This window comes from Varanus komodoensis, unplaced genomic scaffold (assembly GCF_004798865.1).
Source record: "Varanus komodoensis strain SLA01 unplaced genomic scaffold, ASM479886v1 scaffold99, whole genome shotgun sequence".
NCBI classification, from domain to species: domain Eukaryota; kingdom Metazoa; phylum Chordata; class Lepidosauria; order Squamata; family Varanidae; genus Varanus; species Varanus komodoensis.
The window spans coordinates 45,642-69,330 of record NW_025336676.1 but is presented as its reverse complement, the minus strand read 5'-3'; the positions used below and the strand labels follow the sequence as shown (position 1 = coordinate 69,330).

The 23,689-nt window shown below is 53.4% G+C and overlaps 1 protein-coding gene across 1 annotated transcript in view; it reads left to right on the top strand.

Annotated features, from left to right (window-relative positions):
* Positions 1-975: 975 nt before the first annotated feature.
* LOC123017598 (ankyrin repeat domain-containing protein 24-like) overlaps positions 976-23,689 on the top strand; it is a 30,156-nt gene continuing 7,442 nt past the window's right edge. The window contains exons 1-13 of the mRNA XM_044419057.1: positions 976-1,039; positions 7,358-7,488; positions 9,293-9,381; positions 10,432-10,496; positions 11,780-11,837; positions 13,186-13,256; positions 18,050-18,156; positions 18,655-18,842; positions 20,524-20,552; positions 20,678-20,770; positions 21,869-21,976; positions 22,491-22,532; positions 23,049-23,147. Of these exons, the coding sequence (XP_044274992.1) occupies positions 1,001-1,039; positions 7,358-7,488; positions 9,293-9,381; positions 10,432-10,496; positions 11,780-11,837; positions 13,186-13,256; positions 18,050-18,156; positions 18,655-18,842; positions 20,524-20,552; positions 20,678-20,770; positions 21,869-21,976; positions 22,491-22,532; positions 23,049-23,147 (1,119 nt within the window). The 5' untranslated portion in view covers positions 976-1,000. The remainder of the gene's footprint in view (positions 1,040-7,357; positions 7,489-9,292; positions 9,382-10,431; positions 10,497-11,779; positions 11,838-13,185; positions 13,257-18,049; positions 18,157-18,654; positions 18,843-20,523; positions 20,553-20,677; positions 20,771-21,868; positions 21,977-22,490; positions 22,533-23,048; positions 23,148-23,689) is intronic.

The following is a 23,689-nucleotide window of genomic DNA, read 5'->3' as shown; positions in this document are numbered from 1 at the left end:
ACTGACAGAGTTGGTGCACAGTTGTCCAAGTGTGGCTGCAACATGGGTCCGTGTGTGTGTGTCAAGCACCCTCAAGTCATCCCTGACTTAAGGCAACCCCTCCCTGTTCAGGATGCAAAGTCATGCCTGACCCATCACGACCAGGCTCTCCTGTCCTGGATACAAAGTGTTTGGCATAATCGGCACGGAGGCAGGACGCAGGCACAGCCACAAGGCATCGTCCTGAATAAGTGACGGGAGTCCTGCATTAAGCTCTCTGTACTCTGTGCACCTTGAACAAGGCACGGAAGGGTGTGCCGGCAGCAGGGCGCCGCTGCTGGGAGGGCTAGCTTTTGCACCACTCTCTGGCGACATGACTGGCCTGGGAACAACCGATAAGGACGTGGGTGGTGCTGGGAATGGGGTGGGATCTGGATGCCGCCTCCCCCTTGCTCAGAGCATGTGGGGCTCGACCAGTGCCTTGCCCTCTCCCCGAGGGACTTTTGCTTGGTGGCTGTGACAAGCCAGTCACGGAGCAATGCCACATGGGCTTCCTCTGCCTTGCATGGGCTTCCTTCCACCCTGATGTGTCAGGCTGCAACACCAGCATGCCCCCCACCTGCCGGGGATGGGGATGATGGAGTTGTAGTCAGACAGAGGGTAAACAACGGGGCAAGGCTGTGTCTCAGAGGGGGGATCGTGTCTCCTGCATGTTGCTAGGATGATGAGGGGATGAAGCCCTGAAGACTGACTGGGTGTGGGAGTGGACAGCCCTTTTCTCGCCGAGGTTTTCCTGGGCACGCAGAGGCCTCGCGTCAGCCACTAGAGGGCAGCGTCTGCCGGAGCAGCACTGCTGCTGCGCCCTGGCTTGGACCAGGCTGAGCATCAGTGCCGGGGGAGCATCCGTCCTTTTGCATCCTGCATCTGCGGTCGATTCTCCTCCTCCTCCTCCTCCTCTTTTGCCGGGCCAAGTGGGGGACCTGTCGGATGGATGGCTACCCGCTACTTCCTGGGTGGAACCATGAAGCAGATTTGCTTCTGCGCTGCCTCCTCCTTCGTGGTATGTCTCTCTCTGCCCCCCACCCCGCTGCCTCCCAGGCTCACCTGCTGGGCACCCATCTGCTGCTCTCTTCCTCCCTCCCCCTCCTCCCTGAAATGCCCTGTTGCTTGACCTCCTGTAATGCACCCGCCTTGGTCTGTTCTTATTGTATTCTTATGAGAGGTCCCCAGGATTAGCTCCTCTCCTTGCCTGCCTCCCCAGGATTTACATAGAGTGGTTGCTGTGTGTGGGGTTGAGTGCACTCTGTATATGCCCCAGGAGAGGCAGGTGTTCCTCTGTGGTTGTGCTCTGTAGCAATGCAGCCTTCCCAGGAAAAGATGAAAGGAGAAAAGGCAAAGGGCTGCAGAAAGCATTGAATCTAAGAATTTGATCCTCCTGGGAGAAGAACTGCCTTGATGGCACATCACAGTTCTGAGTGACCCTTGCGTGTCATGGGGGGGAAAGGAGGATTGTTTTCATCCATCCCACCATGGGATGGTTTCTGGCGATGTAGTATTCTTTGCTTTTTCATATCTCTATCACACCTTTTTCCTCCTGAAAGCAACCCAAGGTGGGTTACATAACTATTCCCCATTTATCCTCACAACAGCCCTGTGAGGTAGGCATGGCCGAGAGTGAACGGCTGCCCCCAGAGTCACCCACAATGCTTTGTGGCTGAGCAGGGATGAGAACCAGACCTCCCAAGTCCTGGCCCAACACTTGGCCCACTGTGCCACTCCAGCTGTTCCTTATGGCACTTGTGCCTGTTTCTGCCCAGCCATTCCACTGAGTGGGTGTGCACTTTCCTCATTACCACCAGCGCTGATTTATCCTCACAGCAACCCTGCAAGGCAGACTAGGGCATGGGCAAGTGACTGGCCCAAGGCTCATGGGGTGGGTGGGGGGGCGCAATCTCCCAAGTTCAGCTGATCGCAGTCCTGCGTCCTCCCAGGCAGGCCTTGAAAATTGACTGAGGCAGGGCCCTGCAGGTGCAACCTGGCTCTTTTGTGGGTCCCTCCTGCCCTCACAGAAGCTCCTGCCCCGGGAAGCAGCACATTTTGCAGAGGGATGCTGATGTGGGGCTGGAGAGGCAGTTGCAAATAGAAATACCCCCAGCTGGAATTGCAGTTCTTCCATGAGCTCACTGAGTGGCCAGCTGTTCAGCCCCAGCCCCTCCCTCTGCAGTACTGTGTCAGGTCTACCTTGCAAGGTTACTGTGAAGATTTGTGGAACACAGGAGGTGAATTACCATGAGTGTCCAAACTCCTGTCGGGAGAGGAAGGGGTTGTGTGTTGCAACCTTCCCTTACCTATTGCATCTTGTGAGCACCCTTACCTACTTTACCGAGGGTAGGCCTGTAACTTATGTTGTTACTTAAATTTAATCCCATTCTTCAGACCCCACTCCCACCAATCCTTCTGGAGCAGCTTGCAATCAATTAGTAAACAGCACACTTCTTACCCCATAGCCTTCCACAGGACATGACATGAAAGGACAGAGGGAAGGGCAGGGCAGAGGAAAAATAAAGATTGATAGCAGGGCTGGTGCAATGGCCCCACTTCCAGTCAAAATTTGGGGTGATGTGGTGGTGAAGTAGTTGCTAGACCTTCTCCTGTTTCCCTCACTCCTTTTCTGTTTCAAGGTAACCTTAGTTTGAAGGGCTCTCTACTTAAAGATGGAGAAGCCCAAGAAGGGACCTTAGAGTTGCTCATTTACATTGAGTAGACCATAATATGCATATACTGACATATGCAAATGAAAAGAAATCCACATCTTCTGTCTGCAGTACCTCGCCTCTTTTTTGGTAAGGTATGAGGAGCCAGCCTGCTCCCCACCCCCTCCAGTTTTCTGGAAGTGGGTAGCCCCAATGTGGGGAAGATATTGAGTGGGGAAGGAAACCCGGGGCTTGCCCTCAGTCCGGCACCCTCTTCCTGCAGCTTCACCTGACAGGATCCTCTTGGTTTGGCCTCTGGCAGCTGACCTTTTCAGCCCCGGCCTAGGAGATTTCAGGGGCGCAGCAGCCTCCCTTTGCAGTGAAGTCTCGGGGCCCAGGGGCTGGCTGTCAGCCAGGCAGAGCTGTCCACTCTCACTGGCCTTATAACTATGACTTTTGCCTTTCAGCCATGCCTGTTAAGCTATACCCAGGGCTGCTGCAGCTGTCTTTGTGCTTTAAAGAAACAGAAACTTAAGTATCATGTTCATGGAGAGATGTGTCTCTAGGCATGTGCAGAGTGCCCCCCCCCCCACAACCTGGGTCTTACATTTAGGGGTTTTTCCTGGATGGATCAGCAAGGCTCCCACACAGGGGCATCACCTCCCTTTGTAAAAGGTTACCACATGCCCCACCCCTGTGGTTTCCACTCTGCCTCAGTTTCACTGCTTCCTTGAATCCCAGCCTGGGCTTCCTTTCTAGTTACTTTTAGAAGCAGCTGGAAAGGGCATCTTGTCTACCACAAGACGTATGGAGTGCCTTTACACTGCCACCAAGTCCCAGGCATACTTCCCCCACCCATGCTGGGACGAAGGCGCTTCCTGCACAAATGCTGGCCACTGAGTTGGCACCCCAGGCACCAGTCACTCGACCAAAGGCAGGGAAATTAGGGAGTGCAGAGCCCCTTTCTTGCAGGGGGACGAGCACGGCTGCGAGTTCAAGCAAGTCCCTCTGCTGCCCAAAGCAGAGCAAGGAGAAGCCAGTTAAACAAGCAGAGCTGGCATCTTCTTAAGCCGGCTTTCTGTTTGTATTTCACAGCTTAATCCTCCAAGCATCTTTGTGCAGAGGGGGGCTGTGAGCAGAACAAAATTTAGCCCACTTTTGCTTCTGAAGAAGCATGCTCTGGGAGGTGGAGTTGAGGATAAACAGGTTTTTCTCCCAAGATGTTTGGCTGGTGTAGTCCCCACTCAGCTGTGATGCTCACTGGGGGACTTTGGGCCGGTCCAAGACTCTCAGCCCAAGCTACCTCACAGGGCTGTTGCGAGGATGAGATTGAGAGGAGGAGACAAATGATGTGAGCTGTCTTGAGTTCCTTGGAAGGAAAAAGGTGGGATAGAAATATAATAAATGGAGTGATGGGAACAGTGAATAGCTCTAGCCGGCCAAGAGGGAAAGGCATTCACAACAGACCTCCAGGCGAAGTCACAGCCTGGCTGTCCTAGTTTGGTCCACAGACCCCCGCCCTGGAAATGCCACCCGATTTGCTGAACAGGGGGAAACCCAACAGTCGTGTGCATTTAAGAGGTCGGGGTGGGTTTCACAACAGCTCTGTGAAGGCTTCTGGAAGCATGTCTGGTTTTGACCTCTCTTTTTGTGCCTGGGATCCAGGGTGGTCCCCACACCCCGGGATCCAGGACTCAGGCCCAGAGCGTGGTCTGGAGGCACCTGGCCTCCCCCATGTTGAAGCGAAGCACCTCTGGGGTTGGACTGAACTCAGATGGGAGGTCCCCTGGGAATGGCCTGTGGCCTCCTTGAGATCCACCATGGAAGGAAGGGGATATAAGTATAATAAATAACAAAAAATAGGAAAAATCTATGCACTACTTTGCAGGTCCTCTAAAGTCCCTGTGGGTGTTTTTATAGGGTTTTATAGGGTCCTGTCTCTTAACAGTATGGCAGTCTGTAAAAAGGGATGCATGGGGAGGGCAGGGGAGGGAAATTTGGTTGTTCAGGGCATGTGGCTTCAGGAAGAAACCCAGGCAGAAGGAGGGGAAGCACCTGTGGTTCAAAAGCCAGCCAACCCTGGGGATCAGATGCCACGAAGGCTATCCGGGTCCCTGGAGCTCTCTTTCAGCCCCACCTTTCCTTGCAGGGTGCTGGGGCAGAGGGCCTCCCAGAAACTCCGAGCCCCAGTGAAGGACACAGCCTTGGTTTTGTCTGTCTTTTTTACCTAAAGTGGCAACAGTGTTTGAAACTCAGAAGGCCTGCGTGAGGAGAGCTCTTGCTGTTCGGGATTAACTGTCACTGCGGCAGCCAGGTGAAGCCTGGAGAATATTCACTCCAGCCCAGGAAGGGATTATTCCAGATCTAGGGCAGGGGAGGAAGAGCACACCACAAGGCCGAGATGTGTGCTTTACTTTTCTGTGAACTCATCTGGGGCTGAGTCTTAGGTTGGGGGCGAAGTGGCGCACTGCCAGAGAACTCTGCTTCCTGCACAACCAGGTGGCAGTAGGAAAGGACGTTCCAAAGTAAACACGGAAGGGGGACCATTTACATCCCTGCGCTTATAGGTTCCACTCTGATCTCCTTCACTCATATGGAGGGATACCTTTGAGGTGAGGTCATCTAGTCCACCCCTGCTCGATGCAGGGTTTCAATGGATGGCCTCTTGGCCTATGTTCAAACCCCTCCCACAAGGAGATCCCCAGGCAGCCTTCTGCCACCTGGAGCCTTAGAGGTGCTACACTACAACTCCCAGCAGCCAGCAGAGAAGTGGTTTAGCTGTGGCTACTGTCAGGAAGTTTTCCTAATGTTTAGCCAAAATCTGCAGCAACCACACCTGGCTTCAAGTCCTGCCCACTGAAGCAACCGAGATGAGCTTCCATCTTCTGAGACAGCCCTTTGGTTAATTTGAAAGCAGGGATCCTATTTCCATCTTGTTTTCATTTCCCTAGGATCACACCTATTTGGCTGAAAATCAATTTATTAAATAAGGCACTTGGGCAGTTCTTCCTGCAAGTGCAGAGCCCCTGGAGGCAAAATATTCCTCTATTTCAGAAAATGATAAGCTTCCTGGACGAGGAAATGTAGCTTCCTGCATTCTGGCGCAAAGGCTGCAATTTCTCAGAGAATGTGGCCATCCTGTTTCAGAGCCGCATGCGTAATTGAGCTGGTTAGAAATGCAATCAGTCAACCAATCAATCACCAGAGTGGCGTGACTCAAACCCAAGAGGAAGGTGCAGGAAGGCTTGGGGGAGTCTCCATGTTCTCAAAAGGACGAAAAATCTTTTGGTGGGGGAACCTTTCTGAACAGCCCAACTCTGTCTTCTTAATCCAGCGTCTTTGTTATATTGAAGCCCTTCTTTTCCTGCAAAAAGCCTGAGGGGACTTCTCTGTATCCTCACAACAACCTTGCAAGTGGGTTGGAGTGCGTGTCAGCAACTGGCCTGACTGGGGACTAGACCTTGGGCCTCCCAAGTCCCACGCGTCCTCAGGACACCGTGCTGGCTCTCCAGGAGGAATTATGTTGCCTGATGAACATGGAATGCCAGCTCCCTGGGGGAGTGGAATGGAATTTTGTGGAAAGAGGGCATGTGCTAGCAGCATGGCAGAAGCTTCCATCTGGGTTTTCTTTTTAATTCCACATTAAATATATGGTATTAAAGGTGACTTTATGCCAACCTTCCAGAACACTGGAGAGCCAGTGCGGTGTCGTGGTTAAGAGCGTGGGACTGGGACTCAGAGGATCTGGGTTCTAGTTGCCGCTCAGCCATGGAGCCAACTGGGTGGCTTTGGACCAGTCACAGACTCTCAGCCCAACCTACCTCACAGGGTTGTTGTTGTGGGGATGAGATGGAGGAGGAGAGTGATGTAAGCTGCCTTGAGCTCTTTGTAGGAAAAAGGCAGGATAGAAATCGTAATATAAATAAATAAAATCTGATGTTCTGCAGGTATCTTGTTCTGCAGGAGTCTTGCACTACTGAGTGGCTGGCTGGGAGAAGCTGGGAGGTGTAACTCGCATCACAGAAGGCCGCGTTACCTAGCCTTTTCACTGGAAGTCTCCAACCAGCCTCCCACCCGACACGCAGGCTTTTCACTGGTGTGAAGACATTTCTGAGTTTGCACAGTGTTCCCCCATATGTGGGTATGCTTGGAAAATGTGCACAACTACACTTATGTTGACGGGTGTTTGTACTCCGCCTGATAAAGTACACTTATTCTTCCAGTCTCCATAGCTCCCAACAGGTGAAGCTTTCTGGGCCGTTAAAAGGCATCCCTGGACGGGGATATGGGCTGATTTCTGTGAGTGTGTGTTGGCGTAAGAGAGGTCTCTACAAACACTCCTTGCAGAACGAGCTCAGGACTTCCTGGGCTGCCACTTCTTGCTTTCTGCCACAACCCTCTCTAGGCCTGGTTGCCCCATGAGGGTGAGACAGGCTCTGTTTTTATCTTAAACAAGAGACTCCATTTCCATATCTGCGCCTATTTATATGAACTGCCATTTTCAACATCTTGCAGATCAGTATCCATATTCATTCTCCCTGCAGCTGTTGTGTTGGTAGCCACCTTTGGCATTGCTGCTCTACAGGCTGATCACCTCCGGATCAGGACCCCAAAGTGGGAACCAATACAATAATAATTTTAAAGTACTTTTAAATTTTGGTTTTATGTCCTCTGCTGCTTTTCAGAGCCAGGATTGGAGCAAGAATGACGAGAAACTGCTTCAGGCCGTGGAGTACAATGACGCCAATCGTGTCTCCTCCCTCCTTCTCCGGAAGGGCCTCGTCTCCACCAAACTGGACTCAGAGGGGAAATCGGCGTCAGTCCTTTTCTTTATTTAAGTGATTCCCTGGCGCTGTTCTCAGTGGACCTTTTGGGTGTTTCTGTGCGAGAAGACCCACTGTAGCGCTGTGCCCACCCCAGGCGCCTGCCACCTCCTGGGCAGCTGTGCCTCCAGCTCCTTCAGCTGGCCGGCCGGCCTCGAGAGTCTGCCCTTGCCTCCACATGCCCTTGACACTGGTCCTGGCAGGAGCTGGTGGGACCAGTGGCTAGACTCCGCGCTGCTGCTGCTGCTCCTCATTGCTGTGGCCGTTCGCTTGTTTGCCATCCTCTTGCTGCAGCCCTGAGAGGGGCAGTGGCGAGAAGCAGGGGTTGTGCCTGGTCCCCTGCTTGCCAGGCAGGCAGGCGGCAGCCATTAGGAGGAGCAGCAGGACCCTGGTCACAGGAAGGGGGCTCAGTGGGGGAGGGGGCCAGTGGAGGAAGGCTTGCCTAGGGATCCCCCACATGCCGCTGGGCCCACCTGCAGCCAGGCCTCCCTGGGGAGGTGGGTGAGTCTTCCTGTGGGAAGCCACTCTGCTTTTCTCTCTGCACTTGCCACAACAATGGGCTGGCTTGGGTGCCGCATTCTCAGGATGCCCTGGAGATGTCCTCAGAGCTGCTAGCAAGGCAGGAAAGTGGACAGCAGGTAGCCTGGACTGGCGGGGGGCGGGGGGCTGCATGTCTGTGTGCTTGGCCCCAGGTCCCAGAAACATGCTGTGCTCCCAGGGGACTTCAGATTTGTCAGAAACATTGCATTTTCTGTGATGGGGGTCCTAGGATGTGCCCCCGCCCCACAGTGTCCAGAGGTGAAAGGCCTACATCCGGGGACTGGAAACCTTTCCTCCACCCACCTGTTCCAAAGCACGTGTTCTGGGTGTTGGGGTGGGGGGAGGCAGTGGTGGAGGGGTTTCCTCAAATGTCCTGCACGTGGACTTCCTGGCAGCCCTTGGGAGGATTGTGAGAGGGCAGTCCATGCAGGGCACCAAACCAGAACTTGCACGTGAGACCCCCTGGCCTTTTTGGCAACACTGGTGCCAGGGCGGCCTGCCCTGTCTCAGCCTGGGTGGGAGCCTGAGCTGGAGCGTCATCAGGCAGCCTTCTTGCTCCAGGGGTGGGGAAGCATTTTGGTGCCTAGCACTGCATTCCCACAGGGGATATGCTGCTGGGAGTCTGCCGGCCATGCTCCGCAGGCCACAAGTCAAGGCAGCAAGGGCCGTCCCTTCTCTGTCTCCCCCATGCATCTTTGTCCATATCTCTCCTCCCTTTTGCTGCCTCATTTTCTCTCTGCCATCCCCTCTCTTCTGTCTGTGCCAGCTCCTTCTCTCTCGCTCTCTCTGCACCCCCCTTTTCTCTCTCCACTGCTTCCTCCTCTTTTTCTCTGCCACTGCTTTCTCACATGCCCTGCCTTTTTTCTCAGCCACCTTCTCCTCTCTACTGTCAGAATCCATCCATCCCATGCTCAGTCTGATCTTGCAAAGCAAAAAAGAAGCCTTGAACTCCCTCGGAGTTCCTGTTACGCTCCTTGCACGGCACATCTGCTTGATTCTTGGTGAGCACCCCAGGAATGCTGGGCATGCTCCCCAGGCACGCGGATCTGGGCTGCTGGAAAGTGGACTGCAGTCCACAGAGTGGAGCCCAGGCAATCTGATGGATTCCCACCCCCAAACAGGTTCCTCACTCACTGGCCTGGAATCAGGTGGAGGCTTCAGGCAGGCCACCTGCTTATTTGGAACTTCTTCTTGGAACTATTGTTAATCTGCCCCTGGGGGTCGTGAATTGACAGGGAGTTTTGGTTTATCCCACAGATTCCACCTGGCTGCAACGAGAGGAAATGTGGATTGCCTGGAGGTGATGCTGGCACACGGGGCGGATGCCATGACAGCCGATGGATCAGGTGGGCAAGTCCCGGGACCCGCAGCCCCCACCTTTTCCTTGGTGAATTTGTCTAACCAGGAGTCGTCAACTCTGATCAACTCCCATCCGCATAGCCAATGACGAAGGGGGTTTGTAGTCCAGCCGCATCTAGGAGGGGACATGCCTTGCCCCATCCCTGGCAGCAAGAGTCCTGAATGCCATGGGACTTGCAAGCAGTCCTGCCTAGGATTGCACTGACAGTCTTGGAGGAGGGAGGGGGCAGAGGGCCCCCCTTGATAAGAAGGCAGCAAGGTCACATTCCCTAGAGTGTTCCCAGGGTGCAATGCAACCTCCCTTCAATTCTCCAAACAGCAGCAGTAAAAGTGCAAGCAAAAAGATCTGTTAGGGGTGCATGGAGATGAAAATGATGCAGTTCTCTATTAAGGTGAATTGCTAGCACAACCCCTCCAAACAGCGGCAACAACAACCAAGTGTTCATCAGGCAAACATCTGTACAAAATACATGCATCAGGCGAACATCGAGAAAATGTTCTCCAAGCTGTGCACAAACGTTGCACAGACTTCTATTTTAAAGTAGTAAACTGGTTCAACAACATGAGCTTCATTTCTGCAACAGAAGTAGGGCTCACAGGGATGCAACACAGGGACTTCTTAATTGGCCGGATCACCCCTGCCCCCCAGAATGCCCTGCTCCCTCTGAACTTCAGTCCAACTTTCACAGGGATGGTGGGCAGCATCCCTCTTCTGAGCAACAGTGTAATGACCCCGTTGTAAAGCAAAACACTTTAGGGAGATGTTGCCTTGAATAAGTGGTTTGGTCCCACTCACTTGATACAAGAGCTCGCTCTGATGGAGGTGAGCACTGCTGGAACGGGTCTGCTGCTGTGGAGCAGCACCACCACCTGGAGTTTTGGGCTGGCCTTGGGTCACAATGAATTTCTCCATTTCCAAACACTGGGGAAAGGGTGCATTTAAGGGAGCAGGGATGAGAAACCCGGAAAATGTGCAGTTGCCAACACTGAAACCAAGTGACCTCTTGTGCCTCTTCTCTTGGCCCCTTCTGCCACAGGGTATGCGGCGTTGCACCTGTCCGCCAAGCATGGCCACCCCCAGTGCGTAAGCAAGTTGCTGCAGGTAATGGTCCTCCGTCTGGAAGCGCAGTGAGTGTCCAGCTGCCCAGGTGGCTGCCCCCTGCCAAGGGCCAAACACAGGCGATGTGCCTCCTCAGAAGCCCCTGAGGAGCAGTCAGGTGCAGTGGTTAGATCGAGGTCTAGTCACCACTCAGCCGTGAAGTGGCTTCGGGAAGCTTTGGGCTGGTTCTGGAGTCTCGGCCCACCCGCTCAGGGCTGCAATGAAGAGGACCACAGCGAGGATAGCTGTGTGTGCTCCTTGGAGGAAAAAGGATGACTCTGAATCCTGCTCCATATGCAACCGCAGACCCAGCCCATGGCTCTTCTGGCTTTGGACTCAAGAATGTACCAGTGACCACTTGGTGCTCGGTAGCCACAGAGATGTGTGGATATTGCAACATCTGTTCCACCTGTGCAAGATGCATCTCAGATTCTGAGATGCATCTTGGAGCCTCAGCTGCTCATGGACGGAATCAGATCCTGTGCAAGTGTGTTGGACACATCTGCACAACATGGCCTGTTCTGCCTAAAGGAACCCTTTTGTGCTTTAGCCAATGAGAGAAATGCGTGTCTTTGGTTGGTGTTACAGAATCACAAAAGTAATTAAAAATGCTCCGCAAGGCTCTATAGCACATGAAAAGCTTGCCTTGTGCAGTCTGCAGGTAGTATTCTTAGAAATTCGAATTCATTTTGAGCCCAGTGCAGACCCTGATATCTTTTCCTGCTCTCCTTCCTGCTTACATTTCTTCCACCCTCAACTAACACAAATTCAGATTCTGAGGTTCAGATTTTCAGTTTGGGAAAGAAAATGCATCCAAATTCATTCTGTGTATTTTCACTTGAACCCAAGTCCTAGTGTATTTGATTGGGTTTACTCTTGAGTAAGGGTGCACATAAGACAGAAGACTTTGCTCTTATATCATTTCTTCCTGGTTCATAATACCAACCTCAGAGACTGTTCTCGGTGCCCCTTTGCCTACAAAGAGAGAGCCCATTTCGTGGTCTGCTTGTGAAGCATCCAGAGAGGCTCAGATTGTGCCTAGCTTGGAATCTTTGTGACTTTGTTTCGAGATATTTGCAATTCCCTTGGCTTTTGTTTTGATTTAAAATGTGTTAATGTTCTGATGTTAAGGCTTTAAAATTACACAATTGCATTTTGTGGCTTTAAGTCTGGATCTGTGAACTGCCCAGCAAGCTGTGGCTATTGGGTAGCATAGACACAGGATCACAGAGCCAGGGATCCCATGCAAGATAGGAAGGAAGACCAACTGCTTTCTCCTCTCCCAGGCTTCCTGCCCCGTTGATGTGGTGGACAGCCATGGACGGACAGCGCTGCACCATGCAGGTCAGCCCTGGTGAATCTGCACACCCCCTGGAGCAGGTTTTTGCACTGAAAGGGCCACAGGCAACAGACTCAAATGCATCTGGACTAAGTCCATCAGGGTAGCTCTCCAGGCCATGCTGAGTCCATGGGGCTGGTGGACCAGTTTTTAAAATGCATGTTTGCAAAAGGTAGCCATAGAAAAATGTTGAAAATACAAGGCATGATCAAAAACATGCAGATAGCTGACAGTAAAGCATGAAAATGTGCATTGTAGGGGAATTTGCACATTTTTGGGACCATGACCTCGAGCAACTCTGAATTTGTGTAAAAGTACTTGAACACATTCCTGCAAATTCTGAGATTGCAAATCAGCAGATGGCAGAGAGAAAGGCACCCAGAAGTCCACCAGTGATGGGTGCAGTCGCTTTCTTTCTCTTTGCAGCTTCCTGGCCAGGGCTCGAGAGTTTCAGGGCTGCCAACTAGGGGCCAGGTGGCACCTCTCCCTGCTCAGGGACCCACGCTTGAAATACTTGTGAGGCTTCGGCCCAGCCCATGCTGGGGGTCTCCAACCCCCGGCAGACAGCTGATAGTTGCAGCTCCGTCTACTCAAGAGAAGGAGAAACACTGGCAGGCCACCGCCTGGATCCGGGCCTGGTGGAGAGCTCTGTCTGAACTGTGCTCCGCTGAAGCATTGTCCCGAGCTGGGAGGGGGTTGGGGGCTGGCTGCTAACTGGGCATCACCTCTGCACATTCCTGCCCTGTACCGTGTTGTCAGGCAGGCTGACTGTGTGGTCAGGAGGAGGGTGGCCCTGTGCGGCAAGGTGTGTCCCACAGTGCAGGTGAGCAACAGTCGCACCGCAAGCCTTTGCGCGAGGCATGGGACCAGGCTGGCACAGAACCTCCCTGCTCTGGGGTTCTAAGACAGACCTGCATATTTTTGTGAGTCAAGGGATAGCACTGCCCCCCATGCAAGCAGCCGGGGCTGTGCAGCAGGGACGGCGGGCAGCGGCAAAGCCCTGAGGCCTCCTGTGGCCCCACAGAAGCCCACGCTACTGATCAACTTGGAGGCGACCCTTCCTGCCTTTGCTAAATGCCTGCAGGGCTTCACATGCTGTTCGCCCCTGCGCAGCTGCAGCCCTGTGGCCGACTCTGCCTTGCCCAAAGCCCCAGTATGGCCTTCGGGAGCTTGGCCGGCCTGCAGTTGGCTTCACCGAAGCTAAAATATGTGGGGAGATTCAGAAGTGTAGGCCTGCCCCCTGCAGGAGTGCAGCCCCTGGGCCTCCCTTGGGGGGGGAACTGGGCCCTTGGTCTGCGAGTCATTCCCCAGCTCTGCCCAACTGCGATGAGATCCTTTCTCCTCCCTTTCCAGCTGTCAGTGGGTGCATCTCTTGCTTGGAAATCCTCTGCGATTCCAAGGCTCCCTTGAACATCACGGACCAGGTAAGACAAGAGCTGCCTGACAACTCAGAGCTGGTTTTTCTCGCAGACTGTCCAGCCTCTGATTAAGCAGGGCCAGGCGTGCTTTGCCCTTCCCTGTGGCCACCAAGAAGCCCCTGAAAGGGATGCTGCAGGCAAAATACTTCTTTCTTGGTTTCCATTTAGAACTAGGTTTCTAGCCCTTATGATTTGTAGGAGCCCATGGAAATGTTTGGTGCACACTGGTGCTGACTTAGTTCCATGGAGCCCCCTTCATCCTGCATCTAGAGAATGGGAGTCTACATGTTTTTTTAGAATAATGTCAGAAGAGCTGTGCTGGATCAGACTGAAAGCTGATGGATCCGAAGTCAGTGAGGTGGGGTATCCACTTCAGTCTGAATGCCAGAGGAGCCACCCATGATGCTGAACCTGAACCTATTTTAGGGACAGGGTTCACTGCCAAGAACTGCTCCTTCAACGTTTGGACTAAAACCTGGAGTGGGTACATGCCCCACGGACTTCGGAGGGACCAACTTTCAGTGGCCACTTGCACGGCATGAGTGTAAAAATACCTCCTTGCTTGAGTTTTCCCACAACAGGGATGCAGGAGCAGTGCATGTCTGATCCTAGAAGCAATAGGGGAGCCATTCTGATCCTCCATCATTTGTCTGTGAGCTCCCTTTTAAAATTGCCCAGGTTGGCAGCCAGCACAACATTGTCTGTAGCAAATTCTGCACTCCAGCTTGGTGCTTTGTAAAGAAACACGCAGTTTCATCTGGCCCGAGTCTCCCTCCATTCAGCTTCAGCAGATCATTTCAGGTTCTCGTCCTGTGCTTCCCTTTCTGTTTTTTTCCACACAGCCACAATGTCACACAATATCTGTCATTTCTCACAGTACTCACCTTCTTCAGAGCTGCAAACGAGACGGTCTCTTTGCACAGAGGACCAGCTCCAGTCCCTTGATCCCTTTGATTCCCCCAGATTTTTCCCCACTGAAATGCCTGGGGAAGCAAGATGTTCTTCACCTGCCTGTGGAAAGAGCACAGCATGGATGCCCAGTGAGCCACTCCTGGCAACTCATTCCACGTTTGGGGTGCCACAGCTGAAAAGGCCCTGTTCTTGGGAGCTATTCACTTCACTGCCTCCTCCAGGGGCTCCCATGGGAGGAAACAGTCTCTCAGGGAACCTGGCTCAAAGTTGTTTGGGGCTTTTAACATTAACACCAGCCCTTTGAAGTCTCCTGCTAGCTGGGGATCCCCTCTAGGTTTTGGAGTGGAGCATCCATCTAAGCTGGGGACAAGGCTTCTTTTAGCTCACAGGAATGGAAAAGCAGTTTAGAGTTATCTGGGCGAGGCTGGATTTTAGGGAAGGCCAGGAGTTTCTTGCTGGGAATAGCTAAAACCGGGGGCAGCCCTGGCAACAGTGAGCAAGGCAGAAATGACACAAGGTGTCTGTTCAAGGTCTGTGGGGTAGCCGTTTGGCTGCTGCTGCCAGAGCCTTGGTTACTTCTGTTTTTTATTGGTAAATCAAGCAAATATGATGCAACCCTAGACATCTCCTGTATTCCTTCATAGAGCTGCTACCCATTTGTGCAATTCTGCAACCTCTCCTTAACTGGGGAAGCATGGAAGGCACATAATGCAATGTGCAGAAATAGGACTATTAGTGCATGGGTTGGTGTAACTCTCAGATCCTAAGAACCAATTGATTGGTCCCAGTAGTTCCATTTGGAGTAAATAATATGGCAGCCAAAGTTCGGGTGTTTACCAGTTCTTTTCTGAGCTGGCTGGCTGACTTATACATTCATTCATTCATTCATTCATTCATTCATTCATTCATTTAGGGGACTACTATGCTGCCCCATTCACCGAAGCCTCAGGGCAGCTCACAAACCATAAATAAATAGAATACAATAAAACTATATAAATTAACAATATAAATTAAGTTGCCCTGGCCAAAGAATAAAATGAATAGATAATATTAACAATTAAAATACCATTTGAATAAAAAGGTCTTCGCCTGGCACCGAAAAACAAATAATGACGGCACCAGGCAGACTTCTCTGGGGAGCACATACCATAGATTGGGCGCCACCGCAGAGAAGGCCCTCCTCTGGGTACTTACCCTCCTAATTTCCTTCATGGAGGGTTCCCGGAGAAGGGCCTCTCCTGCTGATCTCAAGGGGTGGGTGGGCATATATGGACATAAGCGCTCCTTCAGGTAACCAGGACCCAAGCTGTTAAGGCCTTTATAGGTCATCACCACCACCTTGAATTGGGCCTGGACTTCAATGGGAAGCCAGTGAAGCTGATGGAGGACTGGAGTCATGTGAACATAACGCCCAGTCCCTGTCAGCAGCCTGGCAGCTCTATTTTGAACCAATTGAAGTATCCGGACCATCTTCAAGGGCAGCCCCACGTAGAGCACGTTACAGAAGTCAAGTCGGGAAGTCACCAACGCGTGTGTCACTGTCGCCAGGCAGTCATTCTCCAGGTAGGGGCACAGCTCCTTGCCACCACTGTCACCTGAGCTTCCAGTGAAAGCTCTGGGTTGAGGAGCACTCCCAAGCTGCGGACCTTGTCCCTAAGAGGGAGTGCAACCCCATTCAGGACTAGGTTCAATTCACCCTCCCCAAAGCCCAATCTGCCACCCAACAGGACCTCTGTCTTGTCCGGATTGAGCTTCAGTTTATTGGCCCTCATCCAGCCCATTACCTCGGCCAGGCACCAGTTCAGCACAGCCACTGCCTCACCTGGATTGGTGGAAAACGAGAGGTAGAGCTGGGTATCATCAGCGTACTGATGATTCCGCAGCCCACACCTCCTGATGACCTCTCCCAGCGGTTTCATGTAGATGTTGAACAGCAAAGGGGACAAAATGGACCCCTGCGGTACTCCATGGCATAGCTGCCATGGTGCAGAGCCATAGTCCCCCAGCACCACCTTCTGGAACCGGCCATTGAGATAGGAGCGGAACCACTGCAAAGCAGTGCCTCCGACCCCCAATCCCGCAAGCCTATCCAGAAGGATACCATGGTCGATGGTATCGAAAGCCGCTGAGAGGTCCAGAAGAACCAACAGGGACGCACTCCCCCTGTCCTTCTCCCTGCACAGGTCATCGTACAGGGCGACCAGGGCAGATTCAGTACCGTACCCGGGTCTGAAGCCGGACTGCAATGGGTCCAGATAATCAGTTTCATCCAAGAGTGCTTGGAGTTGTCCCGCCACCACCCGCTCCAACACCTTGCCCAGAAACGGGACGTTGTTCACTGGTCTATAATTAGTGGCCATCTCTGGATCCAGTGTTGCTTTCTTCAGGACCAGTCGGACTGCCGCCTCCTTTAAAGGGGCAGGCACCCGACCCTCCCTCAGAGAAGTGTTAACCACTTCCAAGATCCAGATCCAAATCCCATGCTTGGGGTTGTTTATTAGCCAAGATAGGCAAGGGTCCAATAGGCAAGTGGTGGGACGTACTCGTCCAAGCACCTTGTCCACATCATCAGGCCGCAATAACTGAAATTCATCCATTAATTTTGGACCAGACGGCGACATTGGTATCTCCCCAGAAGCCTCTGAATCACTAGTAGAGTCTAGCTTGTGACGAATCTGAACGATTTTCTCCCTGAAATGCTTGGCAAAGTCGTCACAGCGGGCCTTCGAGGGTGGAACCAGATCTTTCTTAGGGCCAGGATGGACCAGCCCTTGTACCACCCGAAAAAGCTCCACCGGATGGCATTTTGAGGAGGCAATGGAAACGGAGAAGAATTTCTTTTTCACTGCCCTCACTGCCACAGCATAGGCCCGATAATGGGCTCTTAAGTGTGTTCGGTGAGATTCATCCCACCTACACTCTAGCCGTCTCCTGGCCTGTTTCATCGCCTGCAATTCAGATGTATAACAAGGGGAAGAGTGGGCTCTGCCTGGCGGGAGAGGACACTTAGGAGCGATCGTGTCAACAGCCCTAGTCATCTCCCCATTCCATAGTTCGACCAGAGCCTCGACAGGAGCACCAGTCTTGTCAGCTGGAAACTCCCCCAGGGCCTTCAGGAATCCGTCTGGATCCATCCGGCTCCGGGGACAGACCCACAAAATTGGGTCTGCACCCTTACAGAGGGAGAGGCCGCTCTCGAGCACAAACCTCATGAGGAAGTGATCTGACCATGACAGGGGTGTCAGACATAAATTCCTCACCCTCAGACCACCCTCTTCCTGCCCCATCGAGAAAACCAGGTCCAGAGTGTGTCCACATTCATGGGTCGGGCCAATGACATGGGTCAGGCCAGTGTTGAGACAGCCCCATGGCCGTCATGGAGGCCATGAAGTCCTGAGCCGCCCCGGTCAGACCAGACTCAGCATGGAGATTGAAGTCCCCCAGGACCAACATCCTGGGGGTCCTCAACACCAGGTCCGAGACGATCTCTGTCAGCTCAGGCAGGGAGACTGTTGGGCAGAAGGGTGCACGGTACACCAACAGAATCCCCAATTTGTCTTGATCGCCCAACACCAAGTAGAGGCACTCCAGCCTTGGTCTCGAAGGGACTGGAAGTCCCGTGAGGGAGATGGAGGCTTGGTAAACCAAAGCGACCCCCCCTCCCCTCCCCTCCAGGCATGGACGGTGCTGAACCAGATACCCGGGCGGGCACATTTGAGAGGGGGCGACATCCAGCTTTTTAACTTTTTTCTGTTCTTCCAGACTGTTGCATAGGATGTTTTCTGGAGTTTTCCTTTGGACCATTGTTGGGAGAGGGAGATGACAAGTGCATGGTCAGAGCCAATGGACGGTGATCCCACTTTTCAGTGCCTTTCTTGCCTTGGCAGGATGGGGCAACCCCCTTGATGCTTGCAGCCAAGATGAGCCATTCTGAGCTCTGTCGTTACCTGCTGCATCGTGGAGCTGCTGTCAATGCTCAGGACCAGCAGGGCCGGTGAGGACTTTTTCTGTGAGGATCCTGGGTGGAGCAGAGTTGCAGGCCAACACGTCTAAAGGGGTTCAAGCTGCCCAGGCCAGGCTTAAGGCGCGATTCTGTGCAGGCCCAGATGGAGTAGGGTCCTGTCAGTGATTGGCCGGGGCATGTACAGGGTGCTGGGGCTTTTTTCTGACCCAGCCTGCCTAACCCCCTCCGCTGCTCCTGCATGCTTACGGCAAACCAGGGGATGCATTAGGCTCTGGGCCTCTGGGAAGACCGCTTAGAAGGCACTGGTGCATTGTAGTCTGGTCAGCCTTGCAGGGTTGTTCTTGGGATGAAAGGGAGAGGGGAGGGTTAGGACATCCATCTTGGGGGCCTTTGTAGCAGAAAGGCTTGATAGAAACAGAGAAATCCATGGAAGATCCAGGGTGGCTGAAGCTCTCGCCATGCTGTGAGCATTTTCACCCGCTTGCAGGAGCTCCTCTCCAAGCATAACTGGGCTTGTCTTTGTTTCAGAACAGCCCTGATGGTGGCTTGCGAGAACGGCAGTGTGGAGACTGTGGAGGTTCTCGTTCACGGCGGGGCACGGGTTGGCCTCATGGATGCCACGGGCCATGATGCGGCACACTACGGGGCAGCCACCGGCAATGCCCTTATCCAGCACTACCTGCAGGATGCGGCCCAGCGGCACTCTTGGGCCAGTGGTAAGGCACCCCATCCACCTCTCCTGGAGAAACGCTGGCTAATGGAGAAGGGAGGCTGTGCTAACTGTCCCCAGGTGACCTAGGAATCACAGGTGGTCCCTCACGCAGGGAGGAAGGAAGAGACGGGCAGGAAGAGGCTCCCTGTCATCACCAGCTTGGATGGCTTCCAAGGGGATTGGGCGGATCATGGGGTGTGGGGGAGTGCAGTTAACCACTGCAGGCTGTGGCCAACATTGGTGAGGTGCTTGACCAGGTGGTGGCCGGGCAGCTCCAGGCACTCTTGGAGGAAACGGATCATCTGGATCCATTTCAGTCCGGCTTCAGTCCGGTTTTGGCACAGAAATGCCTTGGTCGCACTGTGGGATGACCTTTGCCAGGGGAGAGACAGAGGGAACGCGCCCCTGTTGGTTCTCTTGGCACCCTCAGTGACGTTGGAAGCCATTGACCATGGTGTTCTACTGGAAAAGCTGGCTGGGCTTGGGGGCTGGAGGCACTGGTCTGCACTGGTTCCACTCCAGAAGGTGTCACGGGGGGATGGGACCTTGGCCCCATGGCTTTCATGGCACAGTGTGCTGCAGGGTCCTCCCTTCCCCCGTGCTGTTCTACAGCTGCATGGAACATCATCCGGAGGTTTGTGCTGAGGTGTCATCAACGCGCTGATGACCCTGAGCTCTGCCTCTCGTCTTCATCTGATCTGGGTAGGGCTTGGGGCCAGGCTTTCTGAAGGAATGCCTTGCTCCGTATATTCCTACCCAACCCTTAAGATCATCTGCTGAAGGTCTCTCAGGGAACTTCTTGAGGAGGGTAACAATTAGGGGAAGGGCCTTTTGGGTAGTGGCATGAGCCTCTAGAGCATGCTCCCCAGAGAAGTAGGCCCGGTGCCATCTTTGTTACCTTTTAGGCACCGGGTGAAAACCTTTTTATTGTCCAGTCATTTCAATTGTTGAGTCACATGGGACTGTTCTGATTCTTGAGTTTTATTATTGGCTGATCTACCAAGAGGTTAGTTAAAATAGCTGCAGTGGGTGGTAGCCAGCAAGCTCCATGGAAGAGGAGCAGCCAGTCTGGGAGTCTTGGCTACCGGGTCCCTGCAGGGGTGAACCCCCTTGGCAGTGCCCCACCAAGCCCATCCTGGTGTGGAGCCCAGGAGGAATGGCTTGCCCCAGGAAGGGTTTGAGGAAAGCTCAGTGGAGTGCGAGGCTTCCTGATCCACTCCACTCAAGGGCTGAGTGTTGGTTGTCATGGAACTGCTGGTGGTTGCATTATCCTGTGACCTGAACCCAGCTGCACTAACAAGCCATGGCTTGTTAATAACACACAACCCATTGACAGAACATGTGGTTTGTTGCTGGGTTGTTAACTATTATCTCAGAACCTTCAGGTTATGGGGCGGCATACAGAAATGAAACACATACATAAATAAATGTATCAGGATTGTTATCCCAGCTGGATTCAGACAATACTCAGGGTTCAGTGGCAACTCATGCTCAGTCTACACCCAGTGCCCATGTGCTGGTTATCATGTTGTCAGACGCCCAGCACTGGGTCTGGAGCTCTCCGAGGTCCTGCCATTTGGCCAGTCACCCAGCCAGTCCATGCCTACTCTTGTTGCGGGCAGCCTGATTTAATCTGTTCTTGGTGCCGCTCCGTCACCCTCTGTCCTTTCTGCTTTCTTTTGCAGAAGAGGAATCCACTGAAATTTCATCCCAGGTAACACCTGCAGCCCGCGATCGCCAGACATGCTCCTGTTTGGCATGAAAGGCCGGGAGGGCCTCTCACCAAGCCTACTTGATGCCTACTTTGGCACTGCTTTTCTTCCCCTGCATTCCCCCCAGGCATCCTCTCCCCGGCATTCTCTCACCAAGGGAAAAAACCAGAGCCCAAGGAAAAGGAAGGCCCCCCCACCGCCTGTGAGTACCTCCAACCAGGTAAGAGGGTGGATGAGATGTCCAGGTGACAGGCTGGGGAGCCACAAACTCTCCTCTTGCATCCTATTGAAGCAAAAGCACATTGGAAGAAGAGGCCTGGCTGTTTCATTCATTCATTAAATTTGTGAGAATTTATTTGTATAAATTTGTTTCATTATTTGCTGCAACCCCAAGGTAGGCCTTACCTGTGGTGGCACCCATCTTATCAATTCATGAAGGGTTACACTTATACTCTGTTTTTTCCCTTGTGTGAAGAACCTTAAGCTTCCTTCCTCTCCGTTTTATCCTTACAACAACTCCATGAGGGAGGTTAGACTGAAAGCTGGTGCCTGGCCCAAAGTCACCCAGTCTTCCCAAGTCCCAGGCCAGTGCTCTAACCACTGGCCACACTGGCTCTTCAAGCGGGCACCAAACTCTTGGGGTTGCTGTCCGGGAGAGCTGTGAGCCCTCCGGGCAGGTCCTCTCCTTGCAAGTCTGCTGGGGGCAGCAAATTGCTCAACTGGCGCACTTCCCTGTGCTGCTCCTCCCTCCTCATTTGAAGCCTAACTCAGGGGTTTCTAGTTCCCGGACCCTCCAGCTTCTTTTCTCCTCACATCTGCGCTGCCACCATTTCTCGTGGGTTATCCAAGTTACGTGTGGTCTTGAAGCCTCAAGGTCCCCATCCTCCTCGTCTGGGTCGAATCCTCTGACTTCTTGAGGTGCCTGGCTTAGCCCCAGTATCAGTGATCCAAAAGGCCCTTTCCAATTCCACTTTTCTGTTCCAGGATTCCCAGTATTCTAGGAGAGGAATACCAAGGGGAAGGGGAAGTTGCCCTTTGCCAGGCTGCACCCCTTGCGAATGGGCCTCGTGCAACCCCCTGCTTGTTGCAAGTCCATGCTCATTGCTCTCTGGGGCCTACGTTTTTTGCCCAGGGTGTCCTGGAACACGGCACAACTTGTGCAGAACGGAGCAGCCGGGTGATCACAGCCAAGCCCGCTCGGACACACCAGCACCCCATTCTGGCTGACGCGGTGAGGACCCTGGTGTTGGAGACAGGGCAGGTGCATGTGGGTGGAAATGGGCCTCTCCTCACTTTGGGCATGGACTTCCCTTCCCAGGATGATCGGGAAGCTTATGAAGAAATTGTCAGGCTGCGGCAAGAGAGGGCTCAGTTTCTGCAGAAGATCCGGAACCTGGAGCAGCAGCAGGAGAAGCGGAAGCAGGAGGTTAAGGGGCAACGGTTTTCCCATCTTGCATCATAGCATGGCCCCATGTGCTGATTACAGATCCCACATAGCAATGCTCAGGGCCTGTATCTGAGGGTTCATTCCCAGTGAGCCCCAGAATCTGGTTTTATGGTAGCTGCGGAGCATGGGAATTACTGGTAGGTGGGAGAGAGAACCTTGGAGGCAGAGGAGCACTGGCTCCGAATGGATGCTTGCAGTTCTTGCAAAACCTGACTTGGTTGCAGGGGTTTGCGGCTGGGAAAGGTTTGCTCCTATGCAGGTACGTGCTTCCACTGATGCTTGATACATCTCAGTTTAGAAATTAGACTCTGGCATGTGATTTCTCCAGGAGGGGTCCTGAACAAAGCATCTGTGGGCACCAAAGCACTTATGGGCAACTCCATTGATACCCATGGATGGGTCCCCATCATAGTTCCTGCAGACGCCCACTTTTCCTGCTTTTTTAACTGCTCTGTGCCAACAATTCTTTTTTTCCTTTCGTGTGTCTTTGCAGCTGGACTTGGAGGACAGCTCCCTGCACGTTCTGGAGAAACAGGTAAATCCCATCCTGGAATGAGAGGCCCTGAAGCCGTTTGAGGAGGTCTGAGGGAAGATGGAGCACAGCAAAAGCCAGACAAGCCAGGGGTCCTTTCTGCTATGAGCATCTTCCTGTGTTCCTCTTTGAATTTGAAACTTGACTGGAAACTTACTTGAGTTGTTGGCGAGAGGCAGTAGCTCAGTGGCGAAGCACCTGAGGCAACTGCAGCCAGGCCTGACTCGGAGAGGGCCGCTTCCTGTGGTCCTGCTCAGATCAGCCCTTGATGCAGAACCATGAGGACTGGAATCTTATTGATGCTGGGGAAAGGGCCAGAGCACAATGGCAGAGGATGAATTCTGCATGCAGAAGGCATTTGATTTGTGTCTCCAGGCTGGGCTAGGAAGGACCCTTGTCCGAAACCTTGGGAGAGATGCTGTCTCTCAGGGTAGATGACCCTGAGCTTTCGGCTTCACAGCAGGGCCCCTGGCCCCCGTCCTTTCACCACACACAGTGTGGTCTCCTCTGTTTCACCAGGTAGAAGAGCTTCAGAAGCAGCTGGTGGAGAAAACTGGTGAGAAAGAAGACCTGGGCAAGGAGCTGGAGGCCCTTCGGAGCCGCCTGTCATCTATTGAAGTACAGGAGGCAGGTCCCGGATGGGAGAGTTGAGGCTCCTCTGAGCTCAGTCTTGGTCTCGTTCACACTCAGTGGCTGGGCCAGGATTGGCAGGGGCCCTGTAGGTGCTGGCAGGGCCTCAGAGAGGCTGGGATCCTGAGGAGAGAGGCGGAAGAATCCACTGGGCCACAGGAAGTGGTGGGCAACCTCTGAGGCACTGCACCCCATGGCAGGATGAGCCGACCTCAGGGCCCCCAAATGGTTCTACGGGCCATGACTGGAGATGACCCCTCGGCCCCCGGGCCAGGGTGTATCCCACACTCTATTGCAGCAGCTTTGCAGAGGGGCTGGGCCCAATCCTTGCATGGAGCAGGGCCCTAGAGTGGGGCAGTGGCTGGACACCAGCCTGGAGCCTTCTGCTCTCTGCAGGAATCCCTTTCCAAGCTCCTGAAAGAAAAAGGAGTGCATGCACAGACCGGCAGGCCCGTGGCTACTCCTCTCAAAGCCTGCAGGCCTGTGGGGCTCCTGAGGCCCCCTTCGTAGCGCCTGCTTGTGGCCACCAG